This window comes from Salmo salar, chromosome ssa09 (assembly GCF_905237065.1).
Source record: "Salmo salar chromosome ssa09, Ssal_v3.1, whole genome shotgun sequence".
NCBI classification, from domain to species: domain Eukaryota; kingdom Metazoa; phylum Chordata; class Actinopteri; order Salmoniformes; family Salmonidae; genus Salmo; species Salmo salar.
The window spans coordinates 84,744,376-84,769,141 of NC_059450.1; the positions used below are offsets into that span (position 1 = coordinate 84,744,376).

Below are 24,766 nucleotides of genomic sequence, written 5' to 3' on the forward strand. Positions count from 1 at the left end.
GGTATTTCATAGTTTTGATTTTTTAACTATTATTCAACAATGTAGAAAATAGTAAAAATAAAGAAAAACCCTACAATGACTTACTGGTACTGTACAGTTGAAACCAGAAGTTTACATACACCTTAGCCAACTACATTTAAACTCAGTTTTCCACAATTCCTGAAATTTAATCGCAGTAAAAATTCCCTGTTTTAGGTCAGTTAGGATCACCTCTTTAATTTTAAGAATGTGAAATGTCACAATAATAGTAGAGAGAATGATTTATTTCAGCTTTTATTTCTTTCATCACATTCCCAGTGGGTCAGAAGTTTACATACACTCAATTAGTATTTGGTAGCATTGCCTTTAAATTGTTTAACTTGGGTCAAATGTTTCGGGTAGCCTTCCACAAGCTTCCCACAATAAGTTGGGTGAATTTTGGCCAGAATTGTTCTCCAGCATCTTCACAAGGTCCTTTGCTGTTGTTCTGGGATTGATTTGCACTTTTCACACCAAAGTACGTTCATCTCTAGGAGACAGAACGCGTCTCCTTCCTGAGTGGTATGACGGCTGCGTGGTCCCATGGTGTTTATACTTTGTACAGATGAACGTGGTACCTTCAGAAGTTTGGAAAATTGCTCCCAATGATGATCCAGACTCGTAGAGGTCTACAATTATTTTTCTGAGGTCTTGGCTGATTTCTTAGATTTTCCCATGATGTCAAGCAAAGAGGCACTGAGTTTGAAGGTAGTCCTTGAAATACATCCACAGGTACACCTACAATTGACGCAAATGATGTCAATTAGCCTATCAGAAGCTTCTAAAGCCACTACATCATTTTCTGGAATTTTCCAAGCTGTTTAATGGCACAGTCAACTTAGTGTATGTTAACTTCTGACCCACTGGAATTGTGACACAGTGAATTATAATGAAATAATCTGTCTGTAAACAATTGTTGGAAAAATTACGTGTCATGCACAAAGTAGATGTCCTAACCGACTTGCCAAAACTATAGTTTGTCAACAAGAAATTTGTGGAGTGGTTGAAAATTAGTTTTAATGACTCTAACCTAAGTGTATGTATACTTCCGACTTCACCTGTACGTTCTCCATGTTCCCTACATTGTAGCAAGTTAGCAGCTGATCTATATTCTACTGTAACCTGGACCGCGGTCCAATGTATTGCCTGTCATATCGACAAATATCATTTTGCCATGTTTGCTTACTGCTTTGGCCGGGGAAGATGAAACATTAAATGGCTGCCAAGGGCAAAATCTGGTCTGCTCAGATCTCACATGAACAGGTCTCTCTACTGTTGTCATCCTCCCAACCATACATTCTAATGTTCATTGACTCATTACGTGCACCAAATGACACCAATATAATATATATATAGGGATTAGGGTGCCTTTTGGGATGCAACCCCACTCTGTTGGACCCAGAACAGACTGGAGACATTAAAGCTTCCTTTGGCCCTTAAGACCCAGGGATGGTTTGCCCTAGAGGGTAAAGCATGTCTCTGTGCGCAGTAGTCAGAACACATTAACCCCATTGGGCACAGTAGTACAACATGTTATTACCATAGTCATATATGCCTGGATCTCTATCCATGGCTGAGTAGTAGTAATAATAATAATAATAGGTTTATTTTAGTGTTTTTTTTTTACAAATGGAATCACAAAGTCACTTTAAAAAAAACATGGTTATTATTATACAGTACAGGTTATATGAGGGTACCGCATGTTAATATTATACTAGATCAGCTGTTATTCTACAGGTTATATGAGGGTACAGCATGTTAATATTATACTAGATCAGCTGTTATTCTACAGGTTATATGAGGGTACAGCATGTTAATATTATACTAGATCAGCTGTTATTCTACAGGTTATATGAGGGTACAGCATGTTAATATTATACTAGATCAGCTGTTATTCTACGGGTTATATGAGGGTACAGCATGTTAATATTATACTAGATCAGCTGTTATTCTACAGGTTATATGAGGGTACAGCATGTTAATATTATACTAGATCAGCTGTTATTCTACAGGTTATATGAGGGTACAGCATGTTAATATTATACTAGATCAGCTGTTATTCTACGGGTTATATGAGGGTACAGCATGTTAATATTATACTAGATCAGCTGTTATTCTACAGGTTATATGAGGGTACAGCATGTTAATATTATACTAGATCAGCTGTTATTCTACAGGTTATATGAGGGTACAGCATGTTAATATTATACTAGATCAGCTGTTATTCTACAGATTATATGAGGAGGATACAGCATGTTTCTACATGCTGATGAGCCCCATTGAGTACCCTACTACAAGTTTTATACAGGATATCAATTACAGCATGTGTGTGTATGTATAGGTTAACCTTACTGCTGTGGTCATGAGCACCAGGTAAGTTAACAGTTTAAATCGAGGTTGACATGTTCTTCTGCAGAGCACACACGTTGGCTTCTGGAGGTTGTCAACAGGTTGGTTGTGAAAGGTTGCACAGAGGTTGTACACTGGTTGTAAATATGTTGCAAGCAGGGCATAGACAGGTAGCAGACATGTACTTCAGACAGACTGTCCATACATCACAGACCCGTTATCAGTTGACATACATGTACTGTAACAAGTACCATGTTGAAGGACACAGATTAAGGGATTCATCCTACATTGCCCTTACTGTAGTTACTGACCCTCTTATCTAGGTAGCTCTCATGTTGCTTGGAAACAGCTTTGAGGTTACATTTTGACTGTATCAATATGGAAAATAATCTTGTTAATGTGTGGACCTGTCCCTGCATCCCTCCACCCCTACCTCTTCCTGACCTGTCCCTCCCTCTCCTCCCTGCCTCCAGCCTGGGTGGGGGCCCTGGCGATGGGCATGATCTTCTTCTGTTCCCCGGTGGTCTCCATGTTCACCGATCACTTCGGCTGCAGGAAGACAGCTGTGGGCGGGGCCACCATGGCCTTCATCGGACTCCTCAGCACCGCCTTCGCAACGTAAGAGAAACTTCTGTTCTAGAGCCCTTCTAGAGCCCTCCAAACATTCTAGAATCATTAGAACACTCCACACTTTCTATTACTATTACAACCCATCTACTCTAGAACTATTTCAACCCATCTACTCTAGAGCCCTTCTAGAACCCTCCACAATCTTTAGAACTGTCCTTGTATGTTTTGCCACTCCTTTTGCACATCATTTACACGTCCTGCCCTCAGTGACCTGAGCATTACACATTCATGTTAGGGTGTCACAGGCTCTGTTCCAAAATGTACACTAACTTACTACTTATAAGGAAGTACAGTATTGGATATACAGTGCATTCGGAAAGTATTCAGACCTCTTGACTTTTTCCACATTTCGTTACGTTACAGCCTTATTCTAAAATGTATTACATTTATTTTTTCCCCCTCATCAATCTACACACAATAGCACATAATGACAAAGCAAAAATGGGTTTTTAGAATGTTTTGTAAACGTATTACAAATTAAAAACCGATATCACATTTACACAAATATTCGGATCCTTTACACAGTACTTTGTTGAAGCACCTTGGCAGCGATTACAGCCTTGAGTCTTCTTGGGTATGACGCTACAAGCTTGGTACACCTGTATTTGGGGAGTTTCTCCCATTCTTCTCTGCAGATCCTCTCAAGCACTGTCAGGGTTGATGGGGAGTGTTGCTACACAGCTATTTTCAGGTCTCTCCAGAGATGTTTGATCGGGTTCAAGTCCGGGCTCTGGCTGGGCCACTCAAGGACATTCAGAGACTTCCCGAAGCCACTCCTGCATTGACTTGGCTGTGTGCTTAGGGTCGTTGTCCTGTTGGAAGGTGAACCTTCGCCCCAGTCTGAGGTCCTGAGCGCTCTGGAGCAGATTTTTTATCAAGGATCTCTCTGTACTTTGCTCCGTTTATCTTTCCTGGGTTCCTGACTAGTCTCCCAGTCCCTGCCGCTGAAAACATCCCCACAGCATGATGCTGCCACCACCATGCTTTACCATAGGGATGGTGCCAGGTTTCCTCCAGACGTGACGCTTGGCATTCAGGACAAAGAGTTCAATCTTGGTTTCATCAGACCAGAGAATCTTGTTTCTCATAGTCTGAGAGTCCTTTAGGTGCCTTTTGGCAAACTTCAGGCGGGCTGTCATGTGCCTTTTACAGAGGAGTGGCTTCAGTCTGGCCACTCTACCATAAAGACCTGATTGGTGGAGTGCTGCAGAAATGGTTGTCCTTCTGGAAGGTTCTCACATCTCCACAGAGGAACTCTTGAGCTCTGTCAGACTGACCATCGTGTTCTTGGTCACCTCCATGACCAAGGCCCTTCTCCCCAGATTTCTCAGTTTGGCCGGGTGGCCAGCTCTAGGAAGAGTCTTGGTGATTCCAAACTTATTACATTTAAGAATAATGGAGGCCACTGTGTTCTTGGGGACCTTCAATGTGTAAAAATGTTTTGGTACCTTTCCCCAGACCTGTGCCTCGACACAATCCTGTCTTGAACCTCATGGCTTGGTTTTTGCTCTGCCATGCACTGTCAAATGTGGGACCTTATATAGACAGGCGTGTGCCTTTCCAAATCATGTCCAATTAATTGAATTTAGCACAGGTGGACTCCAAGTTTTAGAAACATCGCAAGATTGATCAATGGAAACAGAATGCATATGATCTCAATTTCTAGTCTCATAGCAAAGGGTCTGAATACTTACGTCAATAAGGTATTTCCGTTTTTTATTTTTAATACATTTGCAAACATTTCTAAAAACCTGTTTTCGCTTTGTCGTTATGAGGTATTGTGTGTAGATTGAGGAAACAATTAATTTAATTTATTTTAGAATAAGGCTGTAATGTAACAAAATGTGGAAAACGTCAAGGGTCTGAATACTTTCCGAATGCACCGTATATTCTAGGTGCTAAGTTATGCTAGTGTGGAACATAACACAGTAGTGAGATCGCCTGCCTCTTCACCCGTTAGAATTGACATACATTAGTTTTCCAGTGTTTTAGTACCTCTACCCCCTGCCCACCCAGGTCCCTCAGCCTACGGTATCTCACCTATGGGATCCTGTTTGGCTGTGGCTCGTCCTTTGCCTTCCAGCCCTCCCTGGTGATCCTGGGCCACTACTTCCGGCGGCGGCTTGGCCTGGCCAACGGCGTGGTGACGGCGGGTAGCAGCCTGTTCTCCATGGGCCTCCCGGTGCTGCTCACCAAGGTGGTGGAGCCGCTGGGCCTCAGCAGAACCTTCCAGATCCTCAGCCTCTTCATGCTGGTACTGTTGTAATGTGTTTGATGATCATCCATTACACAGCTTGTTTGTTTACATTTTCCTGATTTTGAATGATGTGACTCATTGAAGTAAACGTGAGATTCGACTTTGAACAACTGTTTCTTTTCGTTCTTTTAAACATAACAGGTCCAGGCCCTGCTGGCCTTGACCTTCAGACCCCTGCTGCCCCAGAGCGCTCCAATGGGACCACCAGAACCAGGGGGCCCCGTTGGGTCCACAACCCAGCCAGGAGCCCCTGCCCAGGGAAGCCGCTGGAGCAGGACCCAGACCCAGGTCCGGAAGGCCTTTAATGTGAAGGTGTTCCACATCGTCACCTACCGGGTGTGGGCGTTCGGGGTGTCTACGGCTGTACTGGGTTACTTTGTGCCTTACATCCACTTGGTAAGGGCTCAGGGACCATCAATACAATTTCTTCAAGATTTGACCATGTTCTTGATATTGTGCTGTATTTAGGGCACTGTTTTCTGCTGGCAGAGACACCTACGCTGTGAGTGAAATTATAATGATATAATAATCTGCAGCACAATTTATGATGTCACTTTTCTTTAACAATTTCCATCTAGAATGTTGCTGTGTGTTGGTTTACAGCGCAGCTGTTTTTGCGAGGGGAAAATAATGTCACCCTAACTGCTTTTAGTGTCAGCTTGATTGGCATCTTATCGTATGTAGGAAAACTAGACTTTCTGACCAAGAGTTCACCAAGTCAACTTTAGAGGTAATATTGTGTTGGGTTAGGTTACATTGTGTGTTGGTTAGGTTACGTTGTGTGTTGGTTAGGTTACGTTGTGTGTTGTGTTAGGTTACACTGTGTGTTGTGTTATGTTACGCTGTGTGTTGTGTTAGGTTACGCTGTGTGTTGTGTTAGGTTACATTATGTGTTGGGTTAGGTTCCGTTGTGTGTTGGGTTAGGTTACGTTGTGTGTTGGTTAGGTTACGTTGTGTGTTGTGTTAGGTTACGTTGTGTGTTGTGTTAGGTTACGCTGTGTGTTGTGTTAGGTTACGCTGTGTGTTGTGTTAGGTTACGCTGTGTGTTGTGTTAGGTTACGCAGTGTGTTGTGTTAGGTTACGCTGTGTGTTGTGTTAGGTTACATTATGTGTTGGGTTAGGTTGTGTTGTTAGGTTACATTGTGTGTTGGGTTAGGATACATTGTGTGTTGGGTTAGGTTGTGTTAGGTTAGGTTACATTGTGTGTTGGGTAGGTTGTGTCATTGTGGTGTTGGGTTAGGTTGTGTCATTGTGGTGTTGGGTAGGTTGTGTTAGGTTAGGTTACATTGTGTGTTGGGTAGGTTGTGTCATTGTGGTGTTGGGTAGGTTGTGTTGAGTTGTGTTAGGTTACATTGTGGTGTTGGGTAGGTTGAGTCATTGTGGTGTTGGGTAGGTTGTGTCATTGTGGTGTTGGGTAGGTTGTGTCATTGTGGTGTTGGGTTAGGTTACATTGTGGTGTTGGGTAGGTTGTGTCATTGTGGTGTTGGGTAGGTTGTGTCATTGTGGTGTTGGGTAGGTTGTGTCATTGTGGTGTTGGGTTAGGTTGTGTCATTGTGGTGTTGGGTTAGGTTACATTGTGTGTTGGGTTAGGTTACATTGTGTGTTGGGTAGGTTGTGTCATTGTGGTGCTGGGTTAGGTTACATTGTGTGTTGGGTTAGGTTACATTGTGTGTTGGGTTAGGTTACATTGTGTGTTTGGTTAGGTTGTCAGACAGACCCACTTATCTAAAATAAGCAGCTAGTGACATTGTTGCATGGTGATGTGAGGAATATCAAGGAGACGCCTTGTCACAGCAGTGTGTTATGTAAAAAATCCCAGAGGGATGAGGAAGGAGGACAGAAGGAGAGAGGGAGGGAAGGATTAGAAAGAGAGAGGGAGGGAGGGAGGGACAGAGAGCGAGAGGGAGGGAAGAGAAGGGGGCGGTAGATGTGTAGTGTGAAGTTCTGCTACACAAGTCAGATGTTTTAGACAGCCTCCCCACTGCCTGTTCTGTTTTCTCAGGCCCCAGAGCCAGGCCCAGATGTAAACAAAGCCACCGGCTTTTGTTGTGCTCTTTGCTTTAGGTCAGCCCTAAACATGGGTATCCTATGGCCCTTGATGTTATTCTGGTGCCATGTAGTGCAGAATCAAAGCAGAAGAAACACTTCATATGTTTCCTCAGGGAGAGAAGCTTCTGATCAGGAATGGACTTCAGAGGGTTTTGTGTTTTGGATCAGATTCAGGTGTTGGGCGGAGAGGAGAGAAAGGAAATCACTCACCTATAGCTCCGCACCTTCCTGCTTCACTGTTGACAGTTCTTCTGACAGTGGGACGTTGATGAAAAAAATGTGTTATTCCAAGGAATGGTTATGGAAATTTGGAATGTTATAAGAAGCAAAAATCCCTGTTTCTCCGTTGAAATCCCTTCACTAAGAATCCCATTGATGATTTCAACATGGGAATAGCACACATGAAAGAATCCATGATGACATATCAAGAAATTACTACGCATTTGATGTATAATTCTGTATTTTCTTTGGCTATTTTGTTTGGCTGCTTCCAACCCCTCAGGGGATGTATGTATCTAGGGGCTTGGTTTGGCTGCTTCCAACCCCTCAGGTGTGTATGTATACAGGGGGCTTGGTTTGGCTGCTTCCAACCCCTCAGGGGATGTATGTATCTAGGGGCTTGGTTTGGCTGCTTCCAACCCCTCAGGGTGTGTATGTATACAGGGGGCTTGGTTTGGCTGCTTCCAACCCCTCAGGTGTGTATGTATACAGGGGGCTTGGTTTGGCTGCTTCCAACCCCTCAGGGGATGTATGTATCTAGGGGCTTGGTTTGGCTGCTTCCAACCCCTCAGGTGTGTATGTATACAGGGGGCTTGGTTTGGCTGCTTCCAACCCCTCAGGGTGTGTATGTATACAGGGGGCTTGGTTTGGCTGCTTCCAACCCCTCAGGTGTGTATGTATACAGGGGGCTTGGTTTGGCTGCTTCCAACCCCTCAGGGGATGTATGTATCCAGGGGGCTTGGTTTGAAAGCAGCAATGGACATTTATTTTGATTTATTAAAAAAAAAAAAATTATTAAAAAAAATTCACCCCTTTTTTCTCCCCAATTTCGTGGTATCCAATTGGTAGTAGTTACAGTCTTGTCTCATCGCTGCAACTCCAGTACGGACTCAGCGAAGGTCGAGAGCCATGCGTCCTCCGAAACACAACCCAATCAAGCCGCACTGCTTCTTGACACAATGCCCATCCAACCCGGAAGCCAGCCGCACCAATGTGTTGGAGGAAACACCGTACACCTGGTGACCGTGTCAGCGTGCACTGCGCCCGGCCCACCACAGAAGTCTCTAGTGCGCGATGAGACAAGGATATCCCTGCCGGCCAAACCCTTCCTAACCCGGACTACGCTGGGCCAATTGTGCGCAGCCCCATGGGCCTCCCGGTCGTGGCCGGCTGTGACAGAGACTGGACTCGAACCCAGAATCTCTAATGGCACAGCTAGCACTGCGATGCAGTGCCTTAGACCACTGCGCCACTCGGGAGGCCCTAAGCAATTGACATTTTCTTACATCTAGGTGTTCCGCTAGCGGAACCCCTAGCCAATAGCCAATGGGATCGCATGGCGCGAAATACAAAAACCTAAAAAATCCAATAATTTCAATTTTTCAAACATACGACTATTTTACACCATTTGAAAGATAAACCTCTCCTGAATCCAACCACGTTGTCAGCTTTCAAAAAGGCTTTACAGCGAAAGTAAAACATTAGATTGTGTTAGGAGAGCACATAGACCAAAATAAGCACACAGCCATTTTCCAAGAAAGCATATATGCAAGCAAGCACCCGACAAGTTCGGGGCAACCTAAACTCAGAATTAGTATTAGAAATATTGTATTACCTTTGCTGATCTTTGTCAGAATGCACTCCCAGGACTGCTACTTGCACGAGAAATGTTGTTTTTGTTCGGAATAATCCATAGTTATGACCAAATACCTCAGTTTTGTTCGTGCGTTCAGGTCACTATCCAAAGGGTAACGCGCGAGCCCAATTCGAGACACAAAAAGTCAAAATGTTCCATTACCGTACTTAGAAGCATGTCAAACGCTGTTTAAAATCAATTTTTATGGTATTTTTTACGTAGAATTGCGATAATATTCCAACCGGACAATAGTGTATTCATTCAAGGAGGAAAAGAAAAAACAGCGTGCTCGCGGTAACGCGCATATCCAATCTCTTTGTCCTCAGGCCGACCACTCAGTAACTGAGCTACTATACTCTGCCCAGAGACAGGAGAAGGCTCAACTTTCTGAAGGCTTTAGACAGCCAATGGAAGCCTTAGAAAGTACAACGTAACAGCACAGATACTGTAGTTTCGAAAGGGACTAGAAAGAAGAACTACATTTCTCAGAGCCTACACTTCCTGGTTGAATTTTTCTCAGGTTTTTGCCTGCCATATGAGTTCTGTTATACTCACAGACACCATTCAAACAGTTTTAGAAACTTCAGAGTGTTTTCTATTCAAACCTACTAATAATATGCATATTCTCGTTTCTGGGCAAGAGTAGTAACCAGTTTAAATCGGGTACGTTTTTTCATCCAGCCGTGAAAATACTGCCCCCTATCCATATCAGGTTAAAGTATTCCTCTTGTTCTTTTCCACCAGATGAACTTCGTGAAGGAGCAGTTCAAGGAGCCCCAGAAGGAGTGGATCTTATTGGTGTGTATAGGAGCCTCATCTGGCATGGGACGCCTCCTCTTCGGGAAAGTAGGAGACCTCATTCCCGGAGCCAAGAAGATCTGGATGCAGGTGAGGTAACCCTCTTCGGCATTCAATTGTCAACTTAATTGGAACCATTTCAGATGTTTAAATATGGGTAAGCACGTCAGCCACATGCCCTTGGTTTTTTCACCTGGATGGTGACGGCTACTAAATACTTAAAATCCATGACTATTTCAAATGCATACAATACCGTTCAAAAGTTTGGGGTCACTTAGAAATGTCCTTGTTTTTTAAAGAAAAGACAATTTTTTTGTACTTTAAAATAATATCAAATTGATCAGAAATACGGTGTACAGTTGTGGCCAAAGGTTTTGAGAATGACACAAATATTAATTTTCACAAAGTCTGCTGCCTCAGTTTGTATGATGGCAATTTGCATATAATCCAGAATGTTATGAAGAGTGATCAGATGAATTGCAATTAATTGCAAAGTCCCTCTTTGCCATGCAAATTAATTGAATCCCAAAAAACATTTCCACTGCATTTTAGCCCTGCCACAAAAGGACCAGCTGACATCATGCCAGTTATTCTCTCGTTAACACAGGTGTGAGTGTTGACAAGGCTGGAGATCACTCTGTCATGCTGATTGAGTTTGAATAACAGACTGGAAGCTTCAAAAGGAGGGTGGTGCTTCGAATCATTGTTCTTCCTCTGTCAACCATGGTTACCTGCAAGGAAACACATACTGTCATCATTGCTTTGCACAAAAAGAGCTTCACAGGCAAGGATATTGCTGCCAGTAAGATTGCACCTAAATCAAAAATGTATCGGATCATCAAGAACTTCAAGGAGAGCGGTTCAATTGTTGTGAAGAAGGCTTCAGGGCGCCCAAGAAAGTCCAGCAAGTGCCAGGATCGTCTCCTAAAGTTGATTCAGCTGCGGGATCGGGGAACCACCAGTACAGAGCTTGCTCAGGAATGGCAGCAGGCAGGTGTGAGTGCATCTGCACGCACAGTGAGGCGAAGACTTTTGGAGGATGGCCTGGTGTCAAGAAGGGCAGCAAAGAAGCCACTTCTCTCCAGGGAAAAACATCAGGGACAGACTGATATTCTGCAAAAGGTACAGGGATTGGACTGCTGAGGACTGGGGTAAAGTCATTTTCTCTGATGAATCCCCTTTCCGATTGTTTGGGGCATCCGGAAAAGAAGCTTGTCCGGAGAAGACAAGGTGAGCGCTCCCATCAGACCTGTGTCATGCCAACAGTAAAGCATCCTGAGACCATTCATGTGTGGGGTTGCTTCTCAGCCAAGGGAGTGGGCTCACTCACAATTTTGCCTAAGAACACAGCCATGAATAAAGAATGGTACCAACGCATCCTCCGAGAGCAACTTCTCCCAACCATCCAGGAACAGTTTGGTGACGAACAATGCCTTTTCCAGCATGATGGAGCACCTTGCCATAAGGCAAAAGTGATAACTAAGTGGCTCAGGGAACAAAACATCAATATTTTGGGTCCATGGCCAGGAAACTCGCCAGACCTTAACCTCTATGGGCTAGGTGGGACGCTTGCATCCCACCTACTCAACAGCCAGTTGAATCCTGTGGCGCGTTATTCAAATCCTTAGATATGCTATTACTTAAATTTTTCAAAAATATGACTATTTTACACCATTTTAAAGATAACACTCTCGTTAATCTAACCACACTGTCTGATTTCAAAAAGGCTTTACAACGAAAGCAAAACATTAGATTATGTCAGCAGAGTACCGAGCCAGAAATAATCAGACACCCATTTTTCAAGCTAGCATATAATGTCACATAAACCCAAACCACAGCTAAATGTAGCACTAACCTTTGATGATCTTCATCAGATGACAACCCTAGGACATTATGTTATACAATACATGCATGTTTTGTTCAATCAAGTTCATATTTATATCAAAAACCAGCTTTTTACATTAGTATGTGACTAGCATGTGACTAGCATTCCCACCGAACACTGCCGGTGAATTTACTAAATTACTCACGATAAACGTTCACAAAAAGCATAACAATTATTTTAAGAATTATAGATACAGAACTCCTCTATGCACTCGATATGTCTGATTTTAAAATAGCTTTTCGGTGAAAGCACATTTTGCAATATTCTCAGTAGATAGCCCGGCATCACAGGGCTAGCTATTTAGACACCCAGCAGGTTTAGCACTCATCAAAGTCAGATTTACTATAAGAAAAATGTTCTTACCTTTGTTGTCTTCGTCAGAATGCACTCCCAGGACTTCTACTTAACCTGTTAGGGCTAGGGGGCAGCATTTGCACGTCTGGATAAAAAAAATGTACCCGATTTAATCTGGTTACTAATCCTACCCAGTAACTAGAATATGCATATACTTATTATATATGGATAGAAAACACTCTAAAGTTTCTAAAACTGTTTGAATGGTGTCTGTGAGTATAACAGAACTCATTTGGCAGGCAAAACCCTGAGACATTTTCTGACAGGAAGTGGATACCTGATGTGTTGTATTACCTTTAAACCTATGCCATTGAAAAACACAGGGGCTGAGGAATATTTTGGCACTTCCTATTGCTTCCACTAGATGTCACCAGCCTTTACAAAGTGTTTTGAGTCTTCTGGAGGGAGATCTGACCGAACAAGAGCCATGGAACGATGATGGCCCATTAGACACCTGGCGTGCGAGTTCATGTTGGGTACCCTCGTTCCAATACGTTATAAAAGAGAATGCATTCGTCCACCTTGAATATTATTCATGTTCTGGTTAAAAAAGGCCCTAATGATTTATGCTATACAACGTTTGACATGTTTGAACGAACGTAAATATATTTTTTCCCCTCGTTCATGAAGTGAAGTCCGGCGGGCTTAGATCATGTGCTAACAAGACGGAGATTTTTGGACATAAATGATGAGCTTTTTTGAACAAAACTACATTCGTTATGGACCTGTGATACCTAGAAGTGACATCTGATGAAGAGAATCAAAGGTAATGGATTATTTACATAGTATTTTCGATTTTAGATCTCCCCAACATGACGGCTAGTCTGTATCGCAACGCGTATTTTTCTGGGCGCAGTGCTCAGATTATTGCAAAGTGTGATTTCCCAGTAAGGTTATTTTTAAATCTGGCAAGTTGATTGCGTTCAAGAGATGTAAATCTATAATTCTTTAAATGACAATATAATATTTTACCAATGTTTTCTAATTTTAATTATTTAATTTGTGGTGCTGACTTGACTGCCGGTTATTGGAGGGAAACGATTTCCTCAACATCAATGCCATAGTAAAACGCTGTTTTTGGATATAAATATGAACTTGATAGAACTAAAAATGCATGCATTGTCTAACATAATGTCCTAGGAGTGTCATCTGATGGAGATTGTAAAAGGTTAGTGCATCATTTTAGCTGGTTTTATGGTTTTGGTGACCCTGTCTTTGAATTGACAAAACATTACACACAACTCTTGTAAATGTACTGTCCTAACATACTCTAAATTTATGCTTTCGCCGTAAAACCTTTTTGAAATCGTAAAACGTGGTTAGATTAAGGAGATGTTTATCTTTCAAAGGGTGTAAAATAGTTGTATGTTTGAAAAATTTGAATTTTGACATTTATTTGGATTCAAATTTGCCGCTCTTGAAATGCACCTGCTGTTGATGGAGTGCACCACGGGTGGGACGCTTGCGTCCCACCTAGCCCATAGAGGTTAAATAACAAATGTTGGTTTGGTCCAAAATAATCCATCGTTATATCCAAACAGCGGCGTTTTGTTCGTGCGTTCTAGACACTATCCTAAAGGCTAAATCAGGGTTACGAGCATGGCGCAATTCGTGACAAAAGAATTCTAAATATTCCATTACCGTACTTCGAAGCATGTCAACCGCTGTTTAAAATCAATTTTTATGCCATTTTTCTCATAAAAAAGCGATTATTCCGACCGGGAATCTGCGTTTAGATAAACAGACAAAGGAAAACAAAGCATTCGGTCGAAGCGGGCACGCGCCTAAGCCCATAGTACTCTGAGTGGCCACTTGCCAAAAGCGATAAAGTGTTTCAGCCAGAGCCTGCCTCGATATCGTTCAACGTTTTCCCGGGCTCTGAGACCCTATGGAAGACGTAGGAAGTGTCACGTTATTGCACAGATCCTGAGTCTTCAATAAAAAGAGCCAAGATGAAACACTACTTCTCAGACAGGCCACTTCCTGCTTGAAATCTTCTCAGGTTTTGGCCTGCCATAGGAGTTCTGTTATACTCACAGACACCATTCAAACAGTTTTAGAAACTTTAGGGTGCTTTCTATCCAAAGCCAATAATTATATGCATATTCTAGTTACTGGGCAGGAGTAGTAACCAGATTAAATCGGGTACGTTTTTTATCCAGCCGTGTCAATACTGCCCCCTATCCCCAACAGGTTAATCCCATTGAGAACTTGTGGTCAATCCTCAAGAGGCGGGTGGACAAACAAAAACCCACAAATTCTGACAAACTCCAAGCATTGATTATGCAAGAATGGGCTGCCATCAGTCAGGATGTGGCCCAGAAGTTAATTGACAGCATGCCATGGCGGATTGTAGAGGTCTTGAAAAAGTTGGGTCAACACTGCAAATATTGACTCTTTGCATCAACTTCATGTAATTGTCAATAAAAGCCTTTGAGACTTATGAAATGCTTGTAATTATACTTCAGTATTCCATAGTAACATCTGACAAAAATATCTAAAGACACTGAAGCAGCAAACTTTGTGAAAATTAATATTTGTGTCATTCTCAAAACTTTTGGCCACGACTGTAGACATTGTTAATGTTGTAAAGGACTATTGTAGCTGGAAATGGCTGGTTTTTAAATGGAATATATACATCGGTGTACAGAGGTCCATTATCAACAACCATCACTCCTGTGTTCCAATGGCACGTTGTGTTAGCTAATCCAAGTTTATCATTTTAAAAGGCTAATTGATCATTAGAAAACCCTTTTGCAAATATGTTAGCACAGCTGAAAACTGTTGTCCTGATTAAAGAAGCAATACAACTGGCCACCTTTGGATTAGTTGAGTATCTGGAGCATCAGCATTTGTGGGTTTGATTATAGGCTCAAAATGGCCAGAAACAAAGAACTTTCTTCTGAAACTCTTCAGTCTATTCTTGTTCTGAGAAATGAAGGCCATTGCATGTGAGAAATTGCCAAGAAACTGAAGATCTGGTACAACGCTGTGTACTACTCCCTTCACAGAACAGTGCAAACTGGCTCTAACCAGAATAGAAAGAGGAGTGGGAGGCCCCGGGGCACAACTGACCAAGAGGGCAAGTACATTAGTGTCTAGTTTGAGAAACAGACGCCTCACAAGTCCTCAACTGGCAGCTTCATTACTGTAATTTCCGGACTATTAAGACCAAGCTCCCGTGCAGCAGCTCTATTTCCTTTTCCAACAGCCAGATCAATCGCCTTCAACTTGGAAAGCTGCATCATATGCATTTCTCCATGTCTTTGCCATGATGAGGGTGACAAAATGACTACCGTAATCAGAATAATGGGAAGTTTGAGAGCGCTCGATTTAATCTAAACAGTAAACAAAAAAGTTGTTTGACCTTAACCCGTTCGGCAATTTCATTGGTCTAATGAAAGCTTCATGCCGCCAAAAAACTGAGCACGTCACAGAATGTGTTTATTTTTAGAAAAGAAAATTGAAAGCGGGAAAAATCCATATATTAGCCTCGTCATTGTTTAAGCCGCGAGGTTCAAAGCCTGGGCAAAAAAGTTGCGGCTTATAGTCCGGAATTTACGGTAAATAGTACCTGCAAAACACCAGTCTCAATGTCAACTGTGAAGAGGCGACTCCGGGATGCTGGCGTTTTAGGCAGAGTTCCTCTGTCCAGTGTCTGTGTTATTTTTCCCATCTTAATCTTTTCTTTTTATTGGCAAGTCTGAGATATGGCTTTTTCTTTGCAACTCTGCCTAGAAGGCCAGCATCCCAGATGTCTTGGCTGATTTCTTTTGATTTTCTCATGATGTCAAGCAAAGAGGCACTGAGTTTGAAGGTAGGCCTTGAAATACATCCACATGTTAACCTCTTATTGACTCAAATGATGTCAATTAGCCTATCAGAAGCTTCTAAAGCCATGACATCATTTTCTGGAATTTTCCAAGCTGTTTAAAGGCACAGTCAACTTTAGTGTATTTAAACTTCTGACCCACTGGAATTGTGATACAGTGAATTATAAGTGAAATAATCTGTCTGTAAACAATTGTTGGAAAAACTACTTGTGTCATGCACAAAGTAGGTGTCCTAACCGACTTGCCAAAACTATAGTTTGTTAACAAGAAATTTGTGGAGTGGTTGAAAACGAGTTTTAATGACTCTAACCTAAGTGTATGTAAACTTCTGACTTCAACTGTAGATATTCCATAAAAAATCTGCTGTTTCCAGCTACAATAGTCATTTACAACGTTAACAATGTCGACACTGTATTTCTGATCAATTTGATATTATTTTAATGGACAAAAAATGGGCTTTTCTTTAAAAAACAAGGACATTTCTAAGTGACCCCAATCTTTTGAACGGTGGTGTAAGTAAAATACTCGCTGCGCTTGATAAAATGGAACTAATTGAAGTGGTTGAAAGTATTTGACATGGATTTGACCCAAGTTGTTTGCCATGTTGGTCAGTTGCTTTGTTGTTTCTGTATGAAGGGAAAGAGTGTATAAGGGAGAAGGTATTAGTCTAGAGAGGTATTGGACAACATTAACCTAAGACTCCTCTCTCCGACACGTTGCACAACGCCACCCAAAGTAAAATGTACGCCCACACCACTGTACTTCAAGTGACTTTGGAGAAAAGTGTCTGCTAAATGGCAATAATTATTGTGTGTTTATTGTCTCTGCTCTTCTCTCCCCCAGTCGGTGTCGTTCATGGTGCTGGGGCTGATGTCCATGATGATCCCCCAGTGCACGGTGTTCGAGGGGCTGATTGTGGTGTGTGTGTTCCTAGGGCTGTGTGACGGCTGCTTCATCACCATCATGGCTCCTATAGCCTTTGAGCTGGTGGGCCCCATGCAGGCCTCCCAGGCTATAGGATACTTACTGGGACTCATGGCCCTGCCCATGACCGCAGGACCCCCCATCGCTGGTGAGTACTATCGGTTCCTTGGGTTACTAAACACTGACCTCCAAAGATGTTGAATGGCAGGTGATAAAGAGATGGTTTACTTCTATGTGACAGGCAATTGCTGCTCAGTATCACCTCAAAACTTAGGAGTGGAAGCCAACGTGATAAAAAGATGCTTAGTTTCTCCTCTACAGGAACCTATTCTTTCCCATCGAGAAAAGTCAAGTCTCGAGCTCGCATAGTAGTACCATATACAGTGCCTTTGGAAAGTATTCAGACCCCTTGACTTTTTCCACATTTTGTTACGTTACAGCCTTATTCTAAAATAGATTAAATAAAAAAACATCCTCCGCAATCTACACACAATATCCTATAATGACAAAGCAAAACGTTTTTTTTTTACATTTTTGCAAATGTATTAAAAATAAAAAACAGATACCTTATTTACATAAGTATTCAGACCCTTTGCTATTAGACTCTAAATTGAGCTCAGGTGCATCCTGTTTCCATTGATCATGCTTGAGCTGTTTCTACAACTTGATTGGAGTCCACCTGTGGTAAATGCAATTGATTGTGCATGATTTGGAAATGCACACGCCTGTCTATATAAGGTCCCTCAGTTGACAGTGCATGTCAGAACAAAAACCAAGCCATGAAGTTGAAGGAATTGTCCATAGAGCTCTGAGACAGGATTGTGTCAAGGCACAGATCTGGGGAAAGGTACCAAAACATGTCTGCGGCATTGAAGGTCCCCAAGAACACAGTGGCCCCCATCATTCTTAAATGGAAGAAGTTTGGAACCTCCAAGACTCTTCCTAGAGCTGGCCAAGCTGAGCAATCTGGGGAGAAGGGCCTTGGTCATGGAGGTGACCAAGAACCCGATGGTCAGTCTGACAGAGCTCAAGAGTTCCTCTGTGGAGATGTGAGAACGTTCCAGAAGGACAACCATTTCTGCAGCACTCCACCAATCAGGCCTTTATGCTTGAGTGGCCAGACTGAAGCCACTCTTCTGTAAAAGGCACATGACAGCCCGCTTGGAGTTTGCCAAAAGGCTCCTAAAGACTCTCAGACCATGAGAAACAAGATTCTCTGGTCTGATGAAAACAAGATTGAACTCTTTGGCCTGAATGCCAAGCGTCGCTTCTAGAGGAAACCTGGCACCATCCCAACGGTGAAGCATGGTGGTGGCAGCATCATGCTGTGGGGATGTTTTTCAGCAGGAGGGACTGGGAGATGAACGGAGCAAAGTACAGAGAGATCTTTGATTAAAAACCTGCTCCAGAGCGCTCAGGACCACAGACTGGGGTGACGGTTCACCTTCCAACAGGACAACGACCCTAAGCACACAGCCAGGACAGCACAGGAGTGGCTTCGGGAAAAGTCTCTGAATGTCCTTGAGTGGCCCTGCCAGAGCCCGGACTTGAACTTGATCGAACATCTCTGGAGAGACCTGAAAATAGCTGTGCAGCGACGCTCCCAATCCAACCTGACAGAGTTTGAGAGGATCTGCAGAGAAGAATGGGAGAAACTCTCCAAATACAGGTGTGTCAAGCTTGTAACGTCATACCTAAGAAGTCTTGATGCTGTAATCACTGCCGAAGGTGCTTCAACAAAGTACTGAGTAAAAGATCTGAGTACATATGTAAATATGATATTTCAGTTTTTATATTTTTTATAAATTAATAAAAATGTCTAAAATCCTGTTTTTGCTTTGTTATTGTGTGTAGATTGATTAAGAAAAAAAAACATTTTTTTCAATTTTAGAATAAGGCTGTAACCTAGCAACATGTGGAAAATGTGAAAGGGTCTGAATACTTTCCAAAGGCACTGTAAACCCTTTGAGGATAGCCACATTCCATATGGAATTAAAAGTGGGGTAGGATTAGAATAATGTATTTTGTGTTTATCATGCCGTTGAGCTGACATGTCTCCTCCATATACATGCGTATATTCACTGCTTTTATGTACGTCATTGGTCTTGGCTCTGAATGTAGCTGGTCTATAGAGTAAATAGAGTGAGTGTGCATCCCGAATGGCACCTTATTCCCTTTATAGTGCACTACTTTTCACCAGGGCCCATAGAGCTCTGGTCAAATGTAGTGCACTATATAGGGAATAGGGTGAAATTTGGGATGCACCCTGAGTAAAGTGACTGAGTTCCATGGCTGGTAATTTGTTACAGAGGGAGTAGTAGTCTTGGATAGTGGATAGTTTAGCGATGGGCTGTAGACATTATGGCTGTATTTATGGGGCTCTGCTACTCTCCACTGCCACCCTTCAAGCTCCACTGCCACTGGCCACATTTCTGTTCAGACCACCAGGGTGCTGTTCAGAGTGATGCAATGATTCTGATGTCTATCTGCAATATTCAGAATAGTTTCCTCTGGCTGAAAACACTCCAGAGATCCCAGTGAGAAGGAGGAGGAATCATGCACCGTCAGTCTGCAGCAGGAGCACCCAGACTGGACATAAGCCTGTCTGCTTGCCTCCCGGGAGACCTGGGTTCAAATAGTTTTATATATATTTTTTTTCTACTTTGAGCTTTGCTTGAGTCTGCCTTGAGTGCCAGATGTACGGGGTTTGCAGACTACACTTTAGTAGACTGAATAATTGATTACATCACGCCAGGCAAGCTCAATCAAGCATGGCTAAAGTATTTGAAAGATTCTGAATAATATTTAAACCCAGGTCTGTCTCCCGGCTCGTCCTCCTTCTCAGAGCCTCAGTGTTCTGTGTTGACATTGCGTCCTGTGAGGCCTGGCTGAATATACAGTGGGGAGAACAAGTATTTGATACACTGCCGATTTTGCAGGTTTTCCTACTTACAAAGCATGTAGAGGTCTGTAATTTTATCATAGGTACACTTCAACTGTGAGAGACGGAATCTAAAAAAAAATCCAGAAAATCACATTGTATGATTTTTAAGTAATTAATTTGCATTTTATTGCATGACATAAGTATTTGATCACCTACCAACCAGTAAGAATTCCGGCTCTCACAGACCTGTTAGTTTTTCTTTAAGAAGCCCTCCTGTTCTCCACTCATTACCTGTATTAACTGCACCTGTTTGAACTCATTACCTGTATAAAAGACACCTGTCCCCACACACTCAATCAAATAGACTCCAACCTCTCCACAATGGCCAAGACCAGAGAGCTGTGTAAGGATATCAGGGATAAAATTGTAGACCTGCACAAGGCTGGGATGGGCTACAGGACAATAGGCAAGCAGCTTGGTGAGAAGGCAACAACTGTTAGCGCAATTATTAGAAAATGGATGACTGTCAATCACCCTCGGTCTGGGGCTCCATGCAAGATCTCACCTCGTGGGGCATCAATGATCATGAGGAAGGTGAGGGATCAGCCCAGAACTACACGGCAGGACCTGGTCAATGACCTGAAGAGAGCTGGGACCACAGTCTCAAAGAAAACCATTAGTAACACACTACGCTGTCATGGATTAAAATCCTGCAGCGCACACAAGGTCCCCTTGCTCAAGCCAGCGCATGTCCAGGCCCGTCTGAAGTTTGCCAATGACCATCTGGATGATCCAGAGGAGGAATGGGAGAAGGTCATGTGGTCTGATGAGACAAAAATAGAGCTTTTTGGTCTAAACTCCACTCGCCGTGTTTGGAGGAAGAAGATGGATGAGTACAACCCCAAGAACACCATCCCAACCGTGAAGCATGGAGGTGGAAACATCATTCTTTGGGGATGCTTTTCTGCAAAGGGGACAGGACGACTGCACCGTATTGAGGGGAGGATGGATGGGGCCATGTATCGCGAGATCTTGGCCAACAACCTCCTTCCCTCAGTAAGAGCATTGAAGATGGGTCGTGGCTGGGTCTTCCAGCATGACAACGACCTGAAACAGACAGCCAGGGCAACTAAGGAGTGGCTCCGTAAGAAGCATCTCAAGGTCCTGGAATGACCTAGCCAGTCTCCAGACCTGAACCCAATAGAACATCTTTGGAGGGAGCTGAAAGTCCCTATTGCCCAGCGACAGCCCCGAAACCTGAAGGATCTGGAGAAGGTCTGTATGGAGGAGTGGGCCAAAATCCCTGCTGCAGTGTGTGCAAACCTGGTCAAGAACTACAGGAAACGTATGATCTCTGTAATTGCAAACAAAGGTTTCTGTACCAAATATTAAGTTCTGCTTTTCTGATGTATCAAATACTTATGTCATGCAATAAAATCCAAATTAATTACTTAAAAATCATACAATGTGATTTTCTGGATTTTTGTTTTAGATTCCGTCTCACAGTTGAAGTGTACCTATGATAAAAATTACAGACCACTACATGCTTTGTAAGTAGGAAAACCTGCAAAATCGGCAGTGTATCAAATACTTGTTCTCCCCACTGTATCTTTCTTTCTTTCTTTCTTTCTTTCTTTCTTTCTTTCTTTCTTTCTTTCTTTCTTTCTTTCTTTCTTTCTTTCTTTCTTTCTTTCTTTCTTTCTTTCTTTCTTTCTTTCTTTCTTTCTTTCTTTCTTTCTTTCTTTCTTTCTTTCTTTCTTTCTTTCTTTCTTGCCAGATGCTTTAACAAAATGTACCCCAATTTAGTGGTACGCATGGTTTCTATGGTTACCCTGTAAAAGTAATAAAGCAAAGACATGCCCCTAGCTGTCACCTGACTGCTTATGCTGTACCATCTGACAGCCCTCCAGACTAATAAACTATTTCTTATCTTCTTAGACATTTTTAAGACAGCTAATTATTAGTTCTGAGCTAGTTCCTGGAATAAAACAGACAAACAGGTAAAACAACTTGAATCACCAAGATAGTGGGTGAATATCAAAGGACATTGGAGCAAAATATCAAAAGCTCCTCCCTTAGATCTTCTCCACCAATTAATTTTGAGAAAGAGGCGTTGAGAGTGGACACGAGGAATCAAGGAAATACAATTGAGATTTGCTCAGTGACTCTATCTTGAATAACGACTAGTGGTTTATACACCACATCTGAAACTTCTCCCTCTCTTGTCCCCCAGGACTCCTGCATGACTACTGTGGTGATTACAACATGGCCTTCTACCTGGCAGGGGGTCCTCCCATCGTGGGGGGCATTGTGCTGTTCTTTGTGCCCCTGATACACCGGCGGCAGCAGAGAGCCTTTGAGGGCCAGGATGGGGGGCCGGATGACCCGAGCACGGATCATATGCTGCCCCCGGCGGCCTGCTCTAACGGAAACATGATGCCTGGGTACACTGACGTGGAGACACACATCTGAGTAGCACTACACAAAGGTATGAGAGGGGACGCACACACACACACACACACACACACACACACACACACACACACACACACACAGATGCTTGATTTTTTTCTCTTCCTTCTTCCTTCTCTCAGGGATTCTATTCACCAGCACCTGAGATCTATCCGTCCCTGCACCGTCTCCCTTTCCCTGACCCCTGACCCCCTGACCCCCGGCCCCTGACCACGGACTACCTGATGATGTACCTCTCAACCTCTGACACAGTTTCTATAGGAAGACCCCTCCTGTCTATAGGAAGCCCTCTCCTCTCTGAACGCCATTAGTTCCTTATAGTGATCCCTGTGGTCTAAGGAAAGAGGGGGAGAAGTTTTTTTTTGCCCTCTGAAGTAAAGGAGGAACACGTCACTGATCATCCTCCTTGAATGAAGAGAGAGACAATTGGCATTATCATAGGACCTGGGCGTCACACAATCCAAAACAGTGCACTCGTTCCCTGTGTCCTTCAGCTCATTTAAAATGGTTTTAGACTTCAAAATGTGAATTCACACAATAAGTGTGTACCATATAGAGCTGGCCGCCTGAAAACAAATATTTTTTAAATTCTGTTACATCTGGAATCAGTATGTGAATGTTTTAATATGCTTCAGTAGGTTTTTAAATGACAGATTGTTCAGAAAGATAAATGGTATTACAGTAATTGAATGGAGTACTTTGTACTTCTCTGTCTAGACCACAAGCATCTCACACTTTATTTAATGTTATGTTCTTTCTGTCTAGGTGTTTCATTATATACACTACCGGTTAAAAGTTTTAGAACACCTACTCATTTTTCTTTATTTTTTTATTATTTTCTACATTGTAGAATAATAGTGAAGACATCAAATCTATGAAATAACACATAAAGCTGTAAAGCTGTCATCAAGACAAAGGGTGGCTATTTGAAGAATCTCAAATATAAAATACAGAAGTTTACATACACCTACAGCCAAATACATTTAAATTCAGTTTTTCACAATTCCTAACATTTAATCTGAATAGAAATTCCCTGTTTTAGGTCAGTTAGGATCACCACTTTATTTTAAGATTGTGAAATGTCAGAATAATAGTAGAGAGAAGGATTTATTTCAGCTTTTATTTCTTTCATCACATTCCCAGTGCTTTCAGAAGTTTACGTACACTCAGTTAGTATTTGGTAGGATTGCCTTTAAATTGTTTAACTTGGGTCGAACGTTTTGGGTAGACTTCCACATGCTTCCCACAATAAGTTGGGTGAATTTTGGCCCATTCCTCCTGACAGAGCTGGTGTAACTGAGACAGGTTTGTAGGACTCCTTGCTCGCACACGCTTTTTCAGTTCTGCCCACAAATTTTCTATAGGATTGAGGTCAGGGCTTTGTGATGGCCACTCCAATACCTTGACTTTGTTGTCCTTCAGCCATTTTGACACAACTTTGGAAGTATGCTTGGGGTCATTGTCCATTTGGAAGACCCATTTGTGACCAAGCTTTAACGTCCTGACTGATGTCTTGAGATGTTGCTTCAATATATCCACATAATTTTCCTCACTCATAATGCTATCTATTTTGTGAAGTGCGCCAGTCCCTCCTGCAGCAAATCACCCCCACAACATGATGCTGCTACCCCCGTGCTTCACGGTTGGGATGGTGTTCTTCGGCTTGCAAGCCTCCCCCTTTTTCCTCCAAACATAATAATGGTCATTATGGCCAAACAGTTCTATTTTTGTTTCATCAGACCAGAGGACATTTCTCCAAAAAGTATGATATTTGTCCCCATGTGCAGTTGCAAACCGTATTCTGGCTTTTTTATGGTGGTTTTGGAGCAGTGGCTTCTTCCTTGCTGAACAGCCTTTCAGGTTATGTCAATATAGGACTTGTTTTACTGTGGATATAGATACTTTTGTACCTGTTTCCTACAGCATCTTCACAAAGTCCTTTGCTGTTGTTCTGGGATTGATTTGCACTTTTCGCACCAAAGTACGTTCATCTCTAGGAGACAGAACGCGTCTCCTTCCTGAGCGGTATGACGGCTGCGTGGTCCCATGGTGTTTATACTTGCGTACTATTGTTTGTACAGATGAACGTGGTACCTTCAGGTGTTTGGAAATTGCTCCCAAGGATGAGCCAGACGTGTGGAGGTCTACAATTTTTTTCCTGAGGTCTTGGCTGATTTCTTTAGATTTTCCCATGATGTCAAGCAAAGAGGCACTGAGTTTGAAGGTAGTCCTTGAAATACATCCACAGGTACACCTCCAATTGACTGAAATGATGTCAATTAGTCTATCAGAAGCTTCTAAAGCCACTACATCATTTTCTGGAATTTTCCAAGCTGTTTAAAGGCACAGTCAATTTAGTGTATGTAAAGTTCTGACACACTGGAATTGTGAAATAATCCGTCTGTAAACAATTGTTGGAAAAATGACTTTTGTCATGCACAAAGTAGATGTCCTAACC

The 24,766-nt window shown here is 42.6% G+C and overlaps 1 protein-coding gene across 1 annotated transcript in view; it reads left to right on the plus strand.

The window, feature by feature from the left end:
• LOC106592847 (monocarboxylate transporter 8) overlaps positions 1-23,286 on the plus strand; it is a 44,562-nt gene extending 21,276 nt beyond the window's left edge. Inside the window, exons 2-8 of the mRNA XM_045724141.1 lie at positions 2,841-2,985; positions 5,014-5,251; positions 5,396-5,650; positions 9,903-10,046; positions 16,872-17,100; positions 22,070-22,324; positions 22,431-23,286. Of these exons, the coding sequence (XP_045580097.1) occupies positions 2,841-2,985; positions 5,014-5,251; positions 5,396-5,650; positions 9,903-10,046; positions 16,872-17,100; positions 22,070-22,308 (1,250 nt within the window). The 3' untranslated portion in view covers positions 22,309-22,324; positions 22,431-23,286. The remainder of the gene's footprint in view (positions 1-2,840; positions 2,986-5,013; positions 5,252-5,395; positions 5,651-9,902; positions 10,047-16,871; positions 17,101-22,069; positions 22,325-22,430) is intronic.
• Positions 23,287-24,766: the final 1,480 nt, after the last annotated feature.